At 38.9% G+C, this 14,319-nt stretch overlaps 1 protein-coding gene across 1 annotated transcript; it reads left to right on the top strand.

Annotated features, from left to right (window-relative positions):
* Positions 1 to 11,201, top strand: LOC101861189 (putative uncharacterized protein CXorf58). Its single transcript, XM_005092670.3, has 9 exons — positions 1 to 545; positions 1,246 to 1,345; positions 3,284 to 3,378; positions 4,338 to 4,449; positions 4,772 to 4,903; positions 5,529 to 5,604; positions 6,878 to 7,031; positions 8,597 to 8,744; positions 9,421 to 11,201. Exons 1-9 carry the CDS (start codon positions 274 to 276, stop codon positions 9,634 to 9,636), a joined length of 1,305 nt encoding a protein of 434 aa, XP_005092727.1. The 5' UTR covers positions 1 to 273; the 3' UTR covers positions 9,637 to 11,201.
* Positions 11,202 to 14,319: the final 3,118 nt, after the last annotated feature.

The following is a 14,319-nucleotide window of genomic DNA, read 5'->3' as shown; positions in this document are numbered from 1 at the left end:
GTAAAAATAATTATATTTTTACTGATTAAATATTGTTTGGAAGTAATGTAAACTTGAATTATTCACTGCTTGGGTTGTGTTTTATACAAATTTAATTATTACAGTCCTTGAAGTCTCTCGTTGGGTTACCTGGCATATTGTTTTGTTTTCAGTGGATACAAGATGGCAGTCATTTGTTAGATTATCTTTCAGTTTGAAAGTAGGTTTGCTCTAGTTCTTTGAGCGACTTATAAATATTGATCAGAACTCTACGGTCTAATATTATACCACACGATGAGTGGAACAGGAAGTCGAGAGAATGAACTTCGATCTCCCAGTCGGACTTCTATCAATGTAAAAATACCATCAGAAATTGTTCCAGGTCAGGTCGGACCGAGGAGTCAAGGAACCCATACGCCAGAGAGCAGAATATCGGTACCACAGTCTGTTGACTTTCCAGGCTCAGAATGTGGCACTCATGGACCGAGAACGTCATACATATCAAAGAACACTTTGTCTGAGGCGGAATCTCACAGTTTGCATCATGGAACAATAAACGAAAAAGAGTAAGAATTTTGGTGCATTTTTCGGATAGTTCCCATGCCCACTTATTTGAGCCTAGATCTAGATATAGGCTATATTTTTGATGCGCGGCGAGATAAGATATTAAACCTAACAACTGTAAAACATCAAATTATGATAAAATTCAGGGGGCCATGATGCCCCTCTGAAACTCCCTACCATATTTTTATTAGGTAAGGGGGGCCCCCAGAAACCCCCCTGGCTACTCTTGGGTCCAAAACCGGCGAATAAGAATTGCGGGGTGGAAAGTACCGAAAAAAACGCCAGAATTTTATTAGCACTGTAGGTCACATTAATTGTTCAGGAGGCATTTATAACAAAGATACTAGTTCTTCCTCTATTTCGTTTCTGTCCAATGATTTGAACCCTTTTTTTGTGTGTGTGTGAGGCATGAGCCTTTGTGGGAACTAAGAGAACACATAAAGCTGAAGAAAATTGTATGAGTTGAATGTTGTATCATGCTTGCATAATCTTTGTGCTGAGACTGAGAATTAAAAAAACAAAAGAGGAGATCGTATCCCTACTTATTTATTCATCTAGAATCTATATATATATGAAGTCCATTAAATGTACAATTCTTTCCTACTTTTTCCCAGATTCAATAAAACAATATTTTCTTTCTGCTCTGCGTGCAAGCTAAAATTTTAGCTCTCTGAATCTAATTTACTTCTTCAAATTTTGCAGACTCGTTCACCAAACAGCTGCCTTGATGATTGAAAAAGCTTGGATTGGATATAGAGACAAGCAAATGTTCAGGCTGCTTAAGCATTCAGTTTGTGCTGCTGTAAGTTTGGCTAGTGCATTAAAAGTCGAAGTTGTGACCTTCTATATTTTAGAATGGAGGTGAATGTGGGAATGTCCTGGAAAAGCCAAGTACAATATCAGATTTTGCTTCTTGATGGTTATTGAGTAAGTGCATAAGAAATTAGTTTTGATGTTCAGATATTACTTATCAATTAGTTAAAGGGACATTGTTGGCCTCTGTACTCAAAATAAGTTGCGAGTTCAAGTTGCTGCACTGTCGTCCAGAGTTGTGTCTTTTGGAAAAATGCTAATACAGTTCATTCTCGATCCAATCTTGTACCAATGGTAATAGAATTTGGGGTCTGGGAGCAGGATGTACATAGGAGACACACAAGATTGTTCCTGGAGCATGCCTTATATAATCTGTTTCACTTTGCACTAAGAAAAATGGAACTAGTTTCACAACTCCGAGGGGTTGAAAGTATGGAAATTTAGACTTGCATACCCTCATAACACCTACGACTAAAATATTACAACTTTAGTAATTGGACTGACCTCTCCCTGTTTTCAACTCATGTGAGGCATCGTGGTGAAATCAGGCGCACGTCAAAATAAATGAAATCGAAGATATCCGCCTCCAAGTTTGGGAATTGTTTTCTAATTTTTGTTTTTTGGCTGAGCACCTTCTATGTCCTTGTGAAAACCTATTTCTGTGTGAATTTTACTGAAAGACATTTATCAAAGCAGGAAAAACTTTCAGTTTCCAAGGACTCTCATGCTTTGAAAATCTCCAAACTATGGCGGCCATTTTCTCGCTAATTTTCCTCTAAAACCAGGCAACCCCTATCTCCTTCAATCGCAAGTACATCGACTTCTATTCAAGAGATAGGCGTGTATTTTTTTCATCTAAAAATGATCAAATGAACCCACTTCAAGATGATACCAATAACTCCAGATGCCCAAAAATTGACGAGTGCCTGATTCTACCACGTCGACATGGTGGAATCAGGCGCTTGTCAATTTTTGGGCTTATGCTTCTATTGGTATCATCTTAAAGCTTGTTCATTTGTCTTCTTTTTGATGACAAAAATATCCATCAATGTTGAATAGAAGTCGAAATATTTGCGATTGAAGGAGGTCAGGGTCGCTTGGCTTCAGAGGTAAAATTAGCAAGAAAATAGCCGCCAAAGTTTGGTAACTTCCATAGCCTTAGACTTAGAGTCCTTGAAAACTGAAAATTTACATTATTTGTGTCTTTGATCAATGTTTTTCAGTAAAATACGCACAAAAATGTGTTTATAAATGGACATGAAAGGTGTTGAGCCCAAAAAAAAGAAAACTAGAAAAAAATTGCCCATCAGACCAAAAAATGCTGATTTCTTTGATTTTATTATCTTGACGAGTGCCTGATTTCACCACGATGCCTCACATATATAGAAATGATAAAATAATTATGCAGAGAATAACCATAATACAGAAAAAGAGGATACAGATGAAATATGTGGAAAACTGACAGACAATAAATAGTGGTAGGTTCATGCAGTATGACACGGATAGCTCGAATTCGTTGGGACTGGCCTCAGTAGTTTGAGGGATCCATAGGTCGAGGGATATCTTACCTGTCCCCATCGTTTCCTGTCCCCATCGTTTTATGATAGAAAAATTCTGAAATTATGCAAACTGAACCGAAAAATGTGAAATCATGCCATTCTGTAGATTTAAAAAAAGAATGATAGAGGAAAATAATCAGAAATTATACCAAAAATGATCAAATTTTGCTCCATTATGCTGGGTGCATAAAACCATGGGGACAGCCTTACAAAGATGAAGAAGTAAAAAAAAAAAAATGGGACAGCAGGCACAGTTCAATGGATGCCTGATTTCAAGTCTTCTGTGTTCGACCTATCCGTGTTATACTGTATATCATAGTAGTCACTTTGTTATCACATGTGAGAAAGCCTTTTTTCTTTATTCACAGGAAAATTCCTTGTCATATGAAATATTAAGAAAGGTGTCCCCAAAAGAGGCTGAGTTTCTCAGCGATAAAAGCCAACAAGTCCGAGTACGATTCAGGTAGGGTGGTAAAAAATATGTCATGCATGATATTTCAGTTATATTCATTTTGCATTGTTGTGGCACTGTACAAACTTATGCTGATGACTTAATTGTAGCCAGCTATAACCTAAGAAAGGCTGCAGAGCTTTGACTCCAGTCCCGACTTTCATCCCTCAAAGATAAAGTTATAGCAATGAAGATGTCAGGCAGATATTATTGCCTTTACTGTGAGGGACACATATCTTGTTTAGCATCTTTCAAAAACAAGAAGACTTCTGCAAACCTTCCTAAATTATGGTAGATGAATCCTCTTTTCTGTTCCTACAGGCCTATCCTTCATAAGCTTTTAACGTTATCTTTCATTATATTTGTTCTGTTCCTATGTCTGGATGAAAAATAGTCTCTGTGTGTGTATGTGTGTGTGTGTGTGTGTGTGTGTGTGTGTGTGTGTGTGTGTGTGTGTGTGCATTAATGTATATTGCTTGAGAAGAAAGGAAGTAGTAAGAAAGGTTTTTGAAAAATGGGTATTCCAATGTAAAGCGCATTGAGCTACTTTTTTGGAAATGCGCTATATAAATGTTATATATTATTATTATTATATTATTATAATCAAAAGAAATAAACTGATACATTAAGCCTACAAATACTATTTGTGCACTTATTCATAAATGTGAATTCTACTGGAATAGTAACTCTGTAATGCTCTTTAATTGTATCTCAAGAATTTAATTGAAGAACTTAAAGGTATAAAAGGATTTCCTTACACATGCTGAAGGGGTTATTGTTGCTGCACAGTCACATCGTGAAGCATAATTACTTGAATTACTTGAATGTAGAACTGGGGTCTTAGGAATACGGGGTGCTCCATGCTTCCTCACCCCTCTTTATGTGGCTCCATTTCAGTGTGGGCAGGCTGATTGTCTCCATCATCTGCTGGTTGTGAAGCATAATATTTTATTTTTATCCTTCTTCTTCAGATTTGGGGGTGCAGAGTTTCCTCCAATGATATTTTTCAAAATATTCATCAACTCAAATGGCCAGAAGGTGAAATACATGAGTGGGAGAAAGACCATAAAGCCTGCAACTGAGGTGTGTATTTATTTTGTAGCCTTGTGTTGGTTTTCAGGATTCTCAGAGTAGAAAGTCTATAGAAGACAGCTGAGTTACTATAGGCCTACTCTGTGGTCTGTTGTAAGGTAGTTTTGTTTCAGTTTATTGCAATGTTCTAGTTTCTTTCAAAAGTCAAATAATTTTATCTATTCACCCTTGGGGTAAAATTTCCAACCCCCAGGATGGATTTTCACATAATGTAGAGAACTGGCCTATTCTTATATTAGTCTTTATATATATATATAGTCTTATATTAGTCTTTATTTATATATATATACATATATATCTTATCACCCTACAGGCTGCCGAAGACTCGCTACGACAAATGGGCAACAGAATATTTTATGATCAGATACTTCAAGACACCATCAGACAGCGGCAATGCCCAGTCACTGACGAAATAGACGTGACAACTCTAAAAGACTATATGCAGGCAAGTGATTCCAAGAACAGAATTTCTCCACCTCTGAAATTCTTTTACCCTTTCAGAATTTGTTATTACTCACTTCCTTCCTTTTTCTTTCTTCTAGGAATAGCAATGGAAGAATTATAGTTCCTAAATTGGTATGTATTGTAAGTGATTCAGTTTTTAACATTAGATGTTGATGTTTTTTCAGGGTTTAGTGAAACTAGTTCGGATGTTCTTTTATCTAACTGGGTAAACACGCAAGTAATGGATATCCCCTTTCCAGACAGACATTCCCTGATATTTCAAGCTGCTGTGTGCCAAAGTCCTGATGTCTCAAACCCTTTCTTAGATGCAAGTGACAGATTCAGGGAAAATATTACAATTAGCTCTCCCGATGTCTTTTTCAAGTATCAACAGCTTTGTCGATTCTGAAAATTTCTATGTATCTTCTTGTACAGCTACAAGAGATGAACCTCTTCTCTCTCTTGCTCTTTTGAACTCCCCATGGAGCATAGGCCATCAGCAACATTTCTCCTGGGAAGCCTGTCCTGTGCATCCTTTAAGAGATGAACCTCTCAATAAAAAAATTTTTTTTCAATTGTACTTTTATTTCTCCATATAAATAATGTACTGAAGTATTTCTTTACAGTATTTATCCAATCTGGATGAAAGCCCGGCTTATCAAGGAGGAAAAGAGAACTACTGGAGGAAACTCACATTGGATGGTGAGTTGTTTTTCCTGGTCTGTCTTGGTAAAGGACAAGTACTCACAGAAAGTTGAACAGATATTGACTTAGCAATGTGAAATGTCTCACCCATCCTTTTGAGATCATTGATCCATGTACAGTACCTACCACATACTAAACTTTGCCTGAGCTTATGTTTTTTCTGAGGCGTTTTTGTAGGTAGTCTAAACAGAAGTCTCACCTTTTAACGGCTCAAGAAATATATTCTCAACATTTTAAAATACGACAACACAAAAGACCAGATTGCATGTATGATTATTATCTGAGTAGGCCTACTTGCTCTTCTCTGTCCTCCAAAAAAATTATCAATCAAAGACAGTCACTAGTAGACCTTTTTGATATTCAAGTAATTTCATGAACAAGCCACATTTTCTACCCCGCACTTATATCATTATAGGTGATGGTGTGGGTAAGGGAAATTTTTAGGTTGTGGCATTTTCTTTATCAAAATTTGTGTGTATCTCAAGTACAGTTTATCTCCTTGCTGAGTAACTTACTTCTTCCAATTCCTCACAAACATATTTTAAGACCTAAAGTTTAATAAATATACTTCCAGAGATCAAAGTGGTAGCACAAATTTCTCTTTTCACCTGTACTGGAAGGTTCCTTTCTTTGCAATCATTTCCTGTCTGTAAACCTGTTCTTTTCTCTTCCATTTGTTCTTCCTTTTTCCTGTCTCTCCGTTCTCTGCCTCATTCCCTCTCTCATCAGTATTGTTTATGACTTTACTTTATCTGACAACAAAATCAAACAGTCCTGTTTAAACTTGTCTAGAGATCTATATGAGTCATGATGCAGTGGAACAAGGCACTTGTCAGTTTTTGGGCATATAGAGTTATTGGTATCGACTTAAAGCTTTTACAATCGTCTTGCTTTTGATGAAAGAAATATCCATCTGTCTTGAATAGAAGTTGAGATATTTGCAATTGAAGGAGGTGAAGATCGACTGGTTTCAGAGGTACAATTAGCGAGAAAATGGCCGCCAAAGTTTGGCAACTTCAAACAGATTGAGAGTCCTTGGAAACAGAAAATTTGCAATATTTGTGCCTTTAATAAACGTTTTTCTGTAAAATCCACACCGAAATATGTTTTTAATTAGACGTATAAAGTGTTCAGCCAAAATACAAAAATTAAAGAGAAATTGCCAAACTGGCCGAAAAATGCCGCTTTCTTCGATTTCATTATTTTGACGAGTGCCTGATTCCACCACGCTGCCTTACATATTATAATTATATTTGTGTTTCTTTTTCAGTGCTACCTCGGCACACAATCTTCTTCGATGTCGTGGATTTTGCCTACAACAACAGACTGACGCCTCGTCTGAAGGAAGAAATTCCTATCCTGTTGTCCAGACCGGTGACCCAGGAAGTGCAAGTCCGACACATCAAAGCTATTTCAAAAATGAGGTAAAAACAAATGGAGAGCAGTTTTCCAAAACTCACTGAGTTAATTTTGACAAGCGCCTGGTTTCACCACGATGCCTCGACACACATACATGTCTGAAACAGCCATATGCTCTGCTCACAGCTGAAAGGTCCGTATCCCAGACTCTAGTATTATTAAAATCTAAATCATTATATACTCATGTACGCATAATAATACATAAATGGGTCATGTTTATATTATAAACGTGTGAGGCATCGTGGTGAAATCAGACGCTTGTCAAACTTGACTTACGGAGTTTTGGAAAACCACGCTTCAATTTCTCAGAACTCACTCCAAAGGGAACTATCTACAGTGTTCTTTCAGACAATTTATCCTCGTCGACTGTCTGGTGCCTTAGTAAAGAAAAATGCAAACCCAAATCATACTACTGCAGGCAGGCTCTTTTTTTTGTCACTTTCTCAGGATGAAAAATACGGCAGATAAAAATAAAGTTCACAGAAAGGGCCTGACATAACCTTCGCCCTAACTTGTCAAAATGACACCATCTGGTAGGTAAAACATTGTGCATGTGATGCGTTACCTGTATTACCAGTCCTGAGCAACAACGTTGGATCATTGCACACCGGACAGGTCCATAAGTGCTCAGTTTCCCCCAGCTCCAAAGCCCGCAAGGTATCCATAAATGTGATGAGTTAGATAATTTAGCTATAGTAAACTCAAGGTTATGGTAAGGTTAGTTTTGTAGATGGTAGACTGCACATTGTAACTTTTTATACTTTACAATTCTTTTTCTCCAAGAAGACAATCCGAGATTCATCCTTTGGGGGATGGGTTCAGGATTGTTACCAGAGTCTTATTGAGAACATATGTGTGGCGTGCTGACAAAATGAGCTACTTCTCGCAATCCACAAACGGAGATATTGGCAAAAAATCAACAACGATGTCAAATTAATAGTGCTTCTATTGATGTTGTATTTTTATGTGTAACATGCCTCTTATTATTTAATACTTATAAATTGTAAAACTTCACTTTTAAGCGTGGTGTTTCTATTTCCATAAGGCTTGAATCTGAGAAGTAACTCATTTTGTCAGCACACTTCACATATTGCATTAGTATCATACGCACTAAGCTGCCACCAGTAAGGAGGGTTGCGTGCGATGATTATAATGATAATAGTGAACGTCGCTGTTCATTTGTCTTGCTTTGGATGAAAAAAGTGTCCATTTATCTTGAATAGACGTTGAGATATTTGCGAATGAAGGAGGTGGGGGTCACCTGGTTTCAGAGGTAAAATATGTGAGAAAATGGCTGCAAAAGATGAGTTATTTGCTAAGCTGGAGAGTCCGTGGAAACTGAAAATTTACATTTTATGTGCCTTTAATCTTGGTTTTTCAGTAAAATCCGCACAGAAGTGTGTTCTTTGATACCTTTGGAAAAATGCAAGTTTCTTCACTTCGATTATTTTGACGAGCCCCTGATTTCGCCACGCTGCCTCACACCCCCCCCCCCACTCACTCACCTTCGACCCTCACCTAATATTTTTATTAAGAATATATAACATGTGCATTAAATTCTGTTTCTCAGAACCCCGGTGTACCCATTTGGTCCGTTCCCAACGCCATCCAAGTCCAAGTTGTCCGGAGCAGTGAGCCACAGTCAGATGTCGAGCCGGAGGTCCAAACAGGCCAAGCAGAGAGCCCTCAAGATGCGCAAGGTTTACAGTCGGGAACTGGTAAGTGTTTTCTTTAACCTTATTTTTGGTCTTAGTGTTTTACAGCACTTGCAAAACAATAAGGTCATTTAGGTGCCGAATATTAAAGGTGTTACAAGAGAGTAACAAAAAATAAAAAAGAAGGAGAAGAGATAAGGACAGTAGGTATTCGGTAAGAAAGAAGGATCAAACCACACCAGAACACGCGCCAACCACCCTCTCTATAACCTTAATCATCCTCACCCAATGCTTTTTTGTGATAAATACTGCCCCAAAATATCAGTAACGAAAGCTTGTATTCAACTTAGCCCTGTTATGGCAGCTTTTGACGTATCAAGTAGAGTTGAGATAACCCAATTGTTTTACTCTTTGTCTTCCTTTAAAAGAAATAGTTTTTGCTTTTAGTGAAAGTTAGTTAGGTTCCCTACAAGTAAAAGGCACAATTTTTGTGTCATTGTCATTCATTGATATTGGCGCTCATATGACCTTATGCAGTTGCGAGCGCCGTAAAACCCTCTACTATAAAATTATTTTTTTTAATTCATTGGTAATTTTTGTGTATAGCATCAAGCTGATACAGAGATAAATGGAAGGAGCTTGTATGTGGCCTATACCCTGCCAGGGGTGAAAGGCATTGATGATGATGATGATGATGATGATCAAGCTGATGGGGAGATTTTTTCCCTGTTTTTTTCAGGGAGATGAGGAAAAGGGAGAGTTCATGTCGGAGGCGGGGGACATGGAGGACTACTTCGCCAAGCTCGGCGGTGACGAGACGGAGATGTTTGAGGAGGAGGAAGTTGGGGAGATGGGCGACGAGGACTGGGACAAAGAAGCCAACAAACTGTACGAGTGGACGCAGGAGCTCTCCTTCAACGATGACATCATGCAGACTCCGTTGATGGGTGTATGAAAGTTAGCCACCTCTCATTGTTGCTGTACAGTGTTAAAATTAATTCGCCAACAAGCCGTTCAATTGTCCTTAGTCCAGAGAGGGAAAGTTTTCATTGTTCATTGTTTCATTGTTTCGGGAAGCAACATCCCTGCACTCCGGACATGTCCATTGATGCTCCGTTGCTCTCTCCAAAATTTCTGGAGAGAGGAAAAACTTTTATCCTTGTAACAAATGTACTTTTACTTTATATCTTTTCTTGCCGTTGCTTTTTTTTTTTTTCAACATTTGTGGATTTTGAATTTTGACAAAATATTTTTTAAACTCCTGCAACCAACACCATTGATTAAGAAACTTCAATTTTTGGCTTACCACATTTGAAGAGCTGGACAGGGAAATGTTTAGTCTGTTCCTTTTAGACTGACAGAATGTGGCGAATACTGTGCCTACTCCTTGCTGTCTATTCATACTGATGTCCACTTCCCTTGGAAAAAAAAGGAAAGAAAAAACAGGCCTATACGTTTCAATTATTGTTTTTGTGTCTTTGTATTTCATTTAGTAAGTATTCATACATTCTGTACAAAGAAGACAACAAATGAACAAACACCACAAATATGTGCGGATGTGTTTTTTTTACCTCCTGAGTCCTGGTGTCCTGAACATTACAGAACTCGTGCGCCTGAACTGAGCTCCCTAGAGTTGACTGCTACGAGGTCTGTCTCTGAATAAAGTTTCCCTGTCATGCTGTCCTCACATATAACTATAAATCACCTTGTATTTGGTATCAACAGAAAGCTTATTTAAATACATATTCAACGAAGGAACCATCAAATTCAAGACATTTCTCCTTTTGATGTACCCAGCGGTCAAAGACAGTTGTCAGTGATTGTTTTTCCAAGTCCCAGATCGGACAAATAGGGCGGGTGTTCCAATAATTCCCATGAGAAGCCCTTAAGAAGCTCGTTCACAACTCTGGACTTGTGAACAGGCGCGTTGCCGTGATGCAGGATGACGCCTTCTTCAAGCAAAGCGGATCTTTTTTTTCTGGATCGCAGGTCTCAGCTTGTCTTTGAGGACGAACCTGTAGTAGTCTCCATTGACAGTTACGCCAGGTGTGACTAGCCAGCTCAGTATGATGCCACTCATGTCGAAAAAAACAAACAATGTGCATCACCTTTCACTCCCTGTGTTTTTTGTGTGCGCTTCGTCTTTCATGTCAGATCTCCCACCTTCAACCTCCCTGATCCATTTCCTTATTTGTTGAATTGATGCCCACCAGCATACTACATAGCAACAGCAGTTGGAGATCATGTCACCCTTATGATAATTGTCATTTTTTAAAATGTTTTGTGTTTTTCACTTGATGAGTTTATGAAAAAGTTTATTACTTTTTTTATTGCATGTATTCGATGATTTCATTTGTAAATGGTACGTTTATGTTTGTAAACATTCCTGTATAGAAGAAGTTATGTGCTGATGTATTTCAATTTGGTTACATTTATAAAGTACAGATTCTTTTTTATGATTGACCTTCACTGGGATAATAAAGCAGATGCCCCACTTTCTCGTGAGCAACAAAGAACAAATTGAATTTTTGTGGTTTATTCAGTAACATAGAAAGACAGAGGATAAAATGGTTTGGCCACCTGTTACGCATGTCACCTGACCAGCCAGCCTCGAGAGCCTACAACACCAAGCACTCAGGCTATAAAGGAAGAGGAAGGCCACGCAAAAGGTGGATCGAGGGTGTCAAGGAAACCATAAGAAAACATAACATCACAACTGAAAGAGCTGCGGAGCTGGCCTACCATAGAAAACAGCGTCTCCCCTCGACGCTTAACGGCAACAGAGGATGAAAAAGTAAAGTAAAAGTAAAGTAAATTCAGTAACCTCTCCCCAGCCCTACAAAAAAGGTCACTGGCTCAATGTGGGTGAAAAGAACAGCCATCTCCAGAAGTGATTTCTTTTCCACCTTCTTTTCAGTTGTACATGAGTAGTGGATGGAATTTTGTTGCAACATTGTATAAGACACATGTGTGAAGATCACAGACCAGAAAAGATAAAGATGTAGTGTCTAATTTTATGAAGTCCCCAATACTCATAAATGGTCGCTTTTAAGGACAAGCGGGCTAACCTAGATTTCGGGGGTTTCCAGAAATCTTGACCTCCTCCAAAAGTTTGCTTTCATTGGTGTGTATATTTGTTTTGTTATTAAGAAAGCTCTCCTCGTCTTTTAAAGAAACTGAATAAGGGGCAAAAACTTTTCATTCGATTTTCTCAAAACAGCACTTTTCGGGATAGCCCCCTTGTGCAACCTTTCTACTGCTACTCCCTGGCTCCTTCTTACTGCTGTCTTTCAGCCACACCCCTGATCTTGTTGTAGAAAAGATCTACACCTAGCCTTCTCGGACTAGGGCGAAAAATCTTGGAGGGCCTGTGTGCAAGTTGCACACGTTAAAGATCCCTTGGTGGTCTAGAATCGATTAGAGTAGGCTTCGATCGCCACCCAGGCAAAATTCAAAATTTCCTACCTACTGAAAAGTTTAATGTGTCCCGCACGCTCATATGACCTTAAGCAGTTGCGAGCGCCGTAAAACACATACTAAAAAAACACACACAAAAAGTTACATACTTCCTGACCTTTTATACAGGCTTGGGACTGCCACTGGATAATTCAAAACGTGATAGTGGTTATAGTTTGTCTCTTTCCCTCTCCAATACCCTCAGCCGTTGAGCTCGTTTAAAGGGAAAGTACTCCTTACATACTAAACTCTCCTTTCTTTTGCTAGAGGCTGCTTCCCTTAAGCTAAGCTTAAGTTAATTAATTGCCTCTGCTCCCAAATATACATACATAGAATGACAAATAATAAGCAAGACTAGATCTAGATCACTGCAGACTACTTCACAAACATGTTGCTGCTGGTTTCCTCTTTGCAGCGCCATGTATTTTTTTATTTAAAAAATTATTTTTTTTAGTAAGGGTTATTGTGTCTTGTTCAAGGACTCACCCAAGTGACCGCCCACCAAAACGCCTTCTCTCTCTCTCTCTCTCTCTCTCTCTCTCTCTCTCTCTCTCTCTCTCTCTCTCTCTCTCTCTCACTCTCGCCCTTTTTAACTACCAGTGGAGCATAGGCCATCAACAACATTTCTCCAGCTAAGCCTGTCCTGTGCATCCTTTTCTAACTGTTTCCACGATGTCCCCGCCTTTTCCATGTTTGCTTGTACCACTTGTCTCCAAGTCATTTTTGGTCTTCCTTTTTACGTTTTCCCTGTGGGTTCCACGTCAAAGCCTGTCTGAGGATGCCAGTCGGGGGTCTCGTCAGGGTGTGCCCAATCCATTTCCATTTCTTCACCTGTATGTCTTCATTTACCGGCCTTTGGCTTGTTCTTTCCCACAGTTGAGCATTTGTGACTCGATCGTGCCACGTGATCCCCACTATCTTTCTTAGACATCCATTTATGATGCTCTGCAGTTTCCTTCCAGTAACTACTGGGTGAAAGAAAAGTTAAGTCCTCCACTGGAAGTTGAAGCTCACTCAACCTAGCACATACACCCAGGGCCTCCTCTCTCTGTGATTCGTGTGTAGGTACCCGTGACGTCATTCACAAAAGACACTTTAACACCTTCAATGCTGAAGCGTTTCCATTAACGTTTGTGGAAACAAAAAATAAACTATTCATTTAACCTTATCCGTACGCCCAGGGGTCATTTTGTACCCCCAGGGTTGTATTCTTCACATTTTAGAATACTTCTAGTACGAAGATCTCTTTGAAACTTTCAGTATTTCTCAAAAAATCATTTTGACAGACTGCTATGCAAAGCGTACGGATCGGATTAACGAGTAAATTTCCTCTTTTGAAAGTGGTGGCACAGAGTTCTCCATGTCGCATGGATACGATAGTAAAACACGACGTACGGATAGGGTTAACGGTTGTTCAGTTTAATTTTAGTTTAGTAGTGTTTTTACGGCGCTCCCAACTGCACAACGTCATATGAGCGGAAAGAAAATAAACTATTTATTTAAAAGAGATAAAGCCACAGTATTTCTATCTTTTGTTGAAAATCAGAACCTAAGCAAGTTCCCAACACACCTTCAAAAATATCCTCTCTAACCCAACGGCCAAAAAATGTCAGTGCACCAATTAGGGAGATCACATGTGATATGATTATATACGTATACACAGCAGTGAAGGAGTGGTTGACATATTTTTTAGGTTAGAGGCAGAGGGTCGACATTTAATTTTCCGCAATTATTGCGTGAGAAAGCACATCATGTACACCTTTTTCCTGTCACTTGTGTGTATGTATTTTCCCCTCACAAAGAACGTGTTTTCTTTTTTAGTTTTAGTAGACGTTTTACGGCGCTCACAACTGCATAAGGTCATATGAGCGCCAGAAGATTAGGGGTGTTACAAGAGAGTAACAAACGTAAAAAATAAGAAGGGAAGATAAAGACGATAGATGTTTGATAGGAAAGAAGAAGCAAACCACACCAGAGCACTTGCCAACCACCCACGAACATGTTATCTCCAGGTAGCGCTACCTAAATAATTGTGTCGCGACACGGTGGAACCGGGCGCTCGTCAGTTTTGGGGGGCAATTGGAGTTGATGCTATAATCTTAAAACCTGTTCCTTTGCTTTGCCTTTGATGGGGAAAAAATACCCATCTATCTTGTACAGAAGTCGAGATTTTCTATTTGAA

Source organism: Aplysia californica, unplaced genomic scaffold (assembly GCF_000002075.1).
Source record: "Aplysia californica isolate F4 #8 unplaced genomic scaffold, AplCal3.0 scaffold00050, whole genome shotgun sequence".
In the NCBI taxonomy this organism is placed as follows: domain Eukaryota; kingdom Metazoa; phylum Mollusca; class Gastropoda; order Aplysiida; family Aplysiidae; genus Aplysia; species Aplysia californica.
This window is presented reverse-complemented; position numbering and strand designations above follow the sequence as displayed.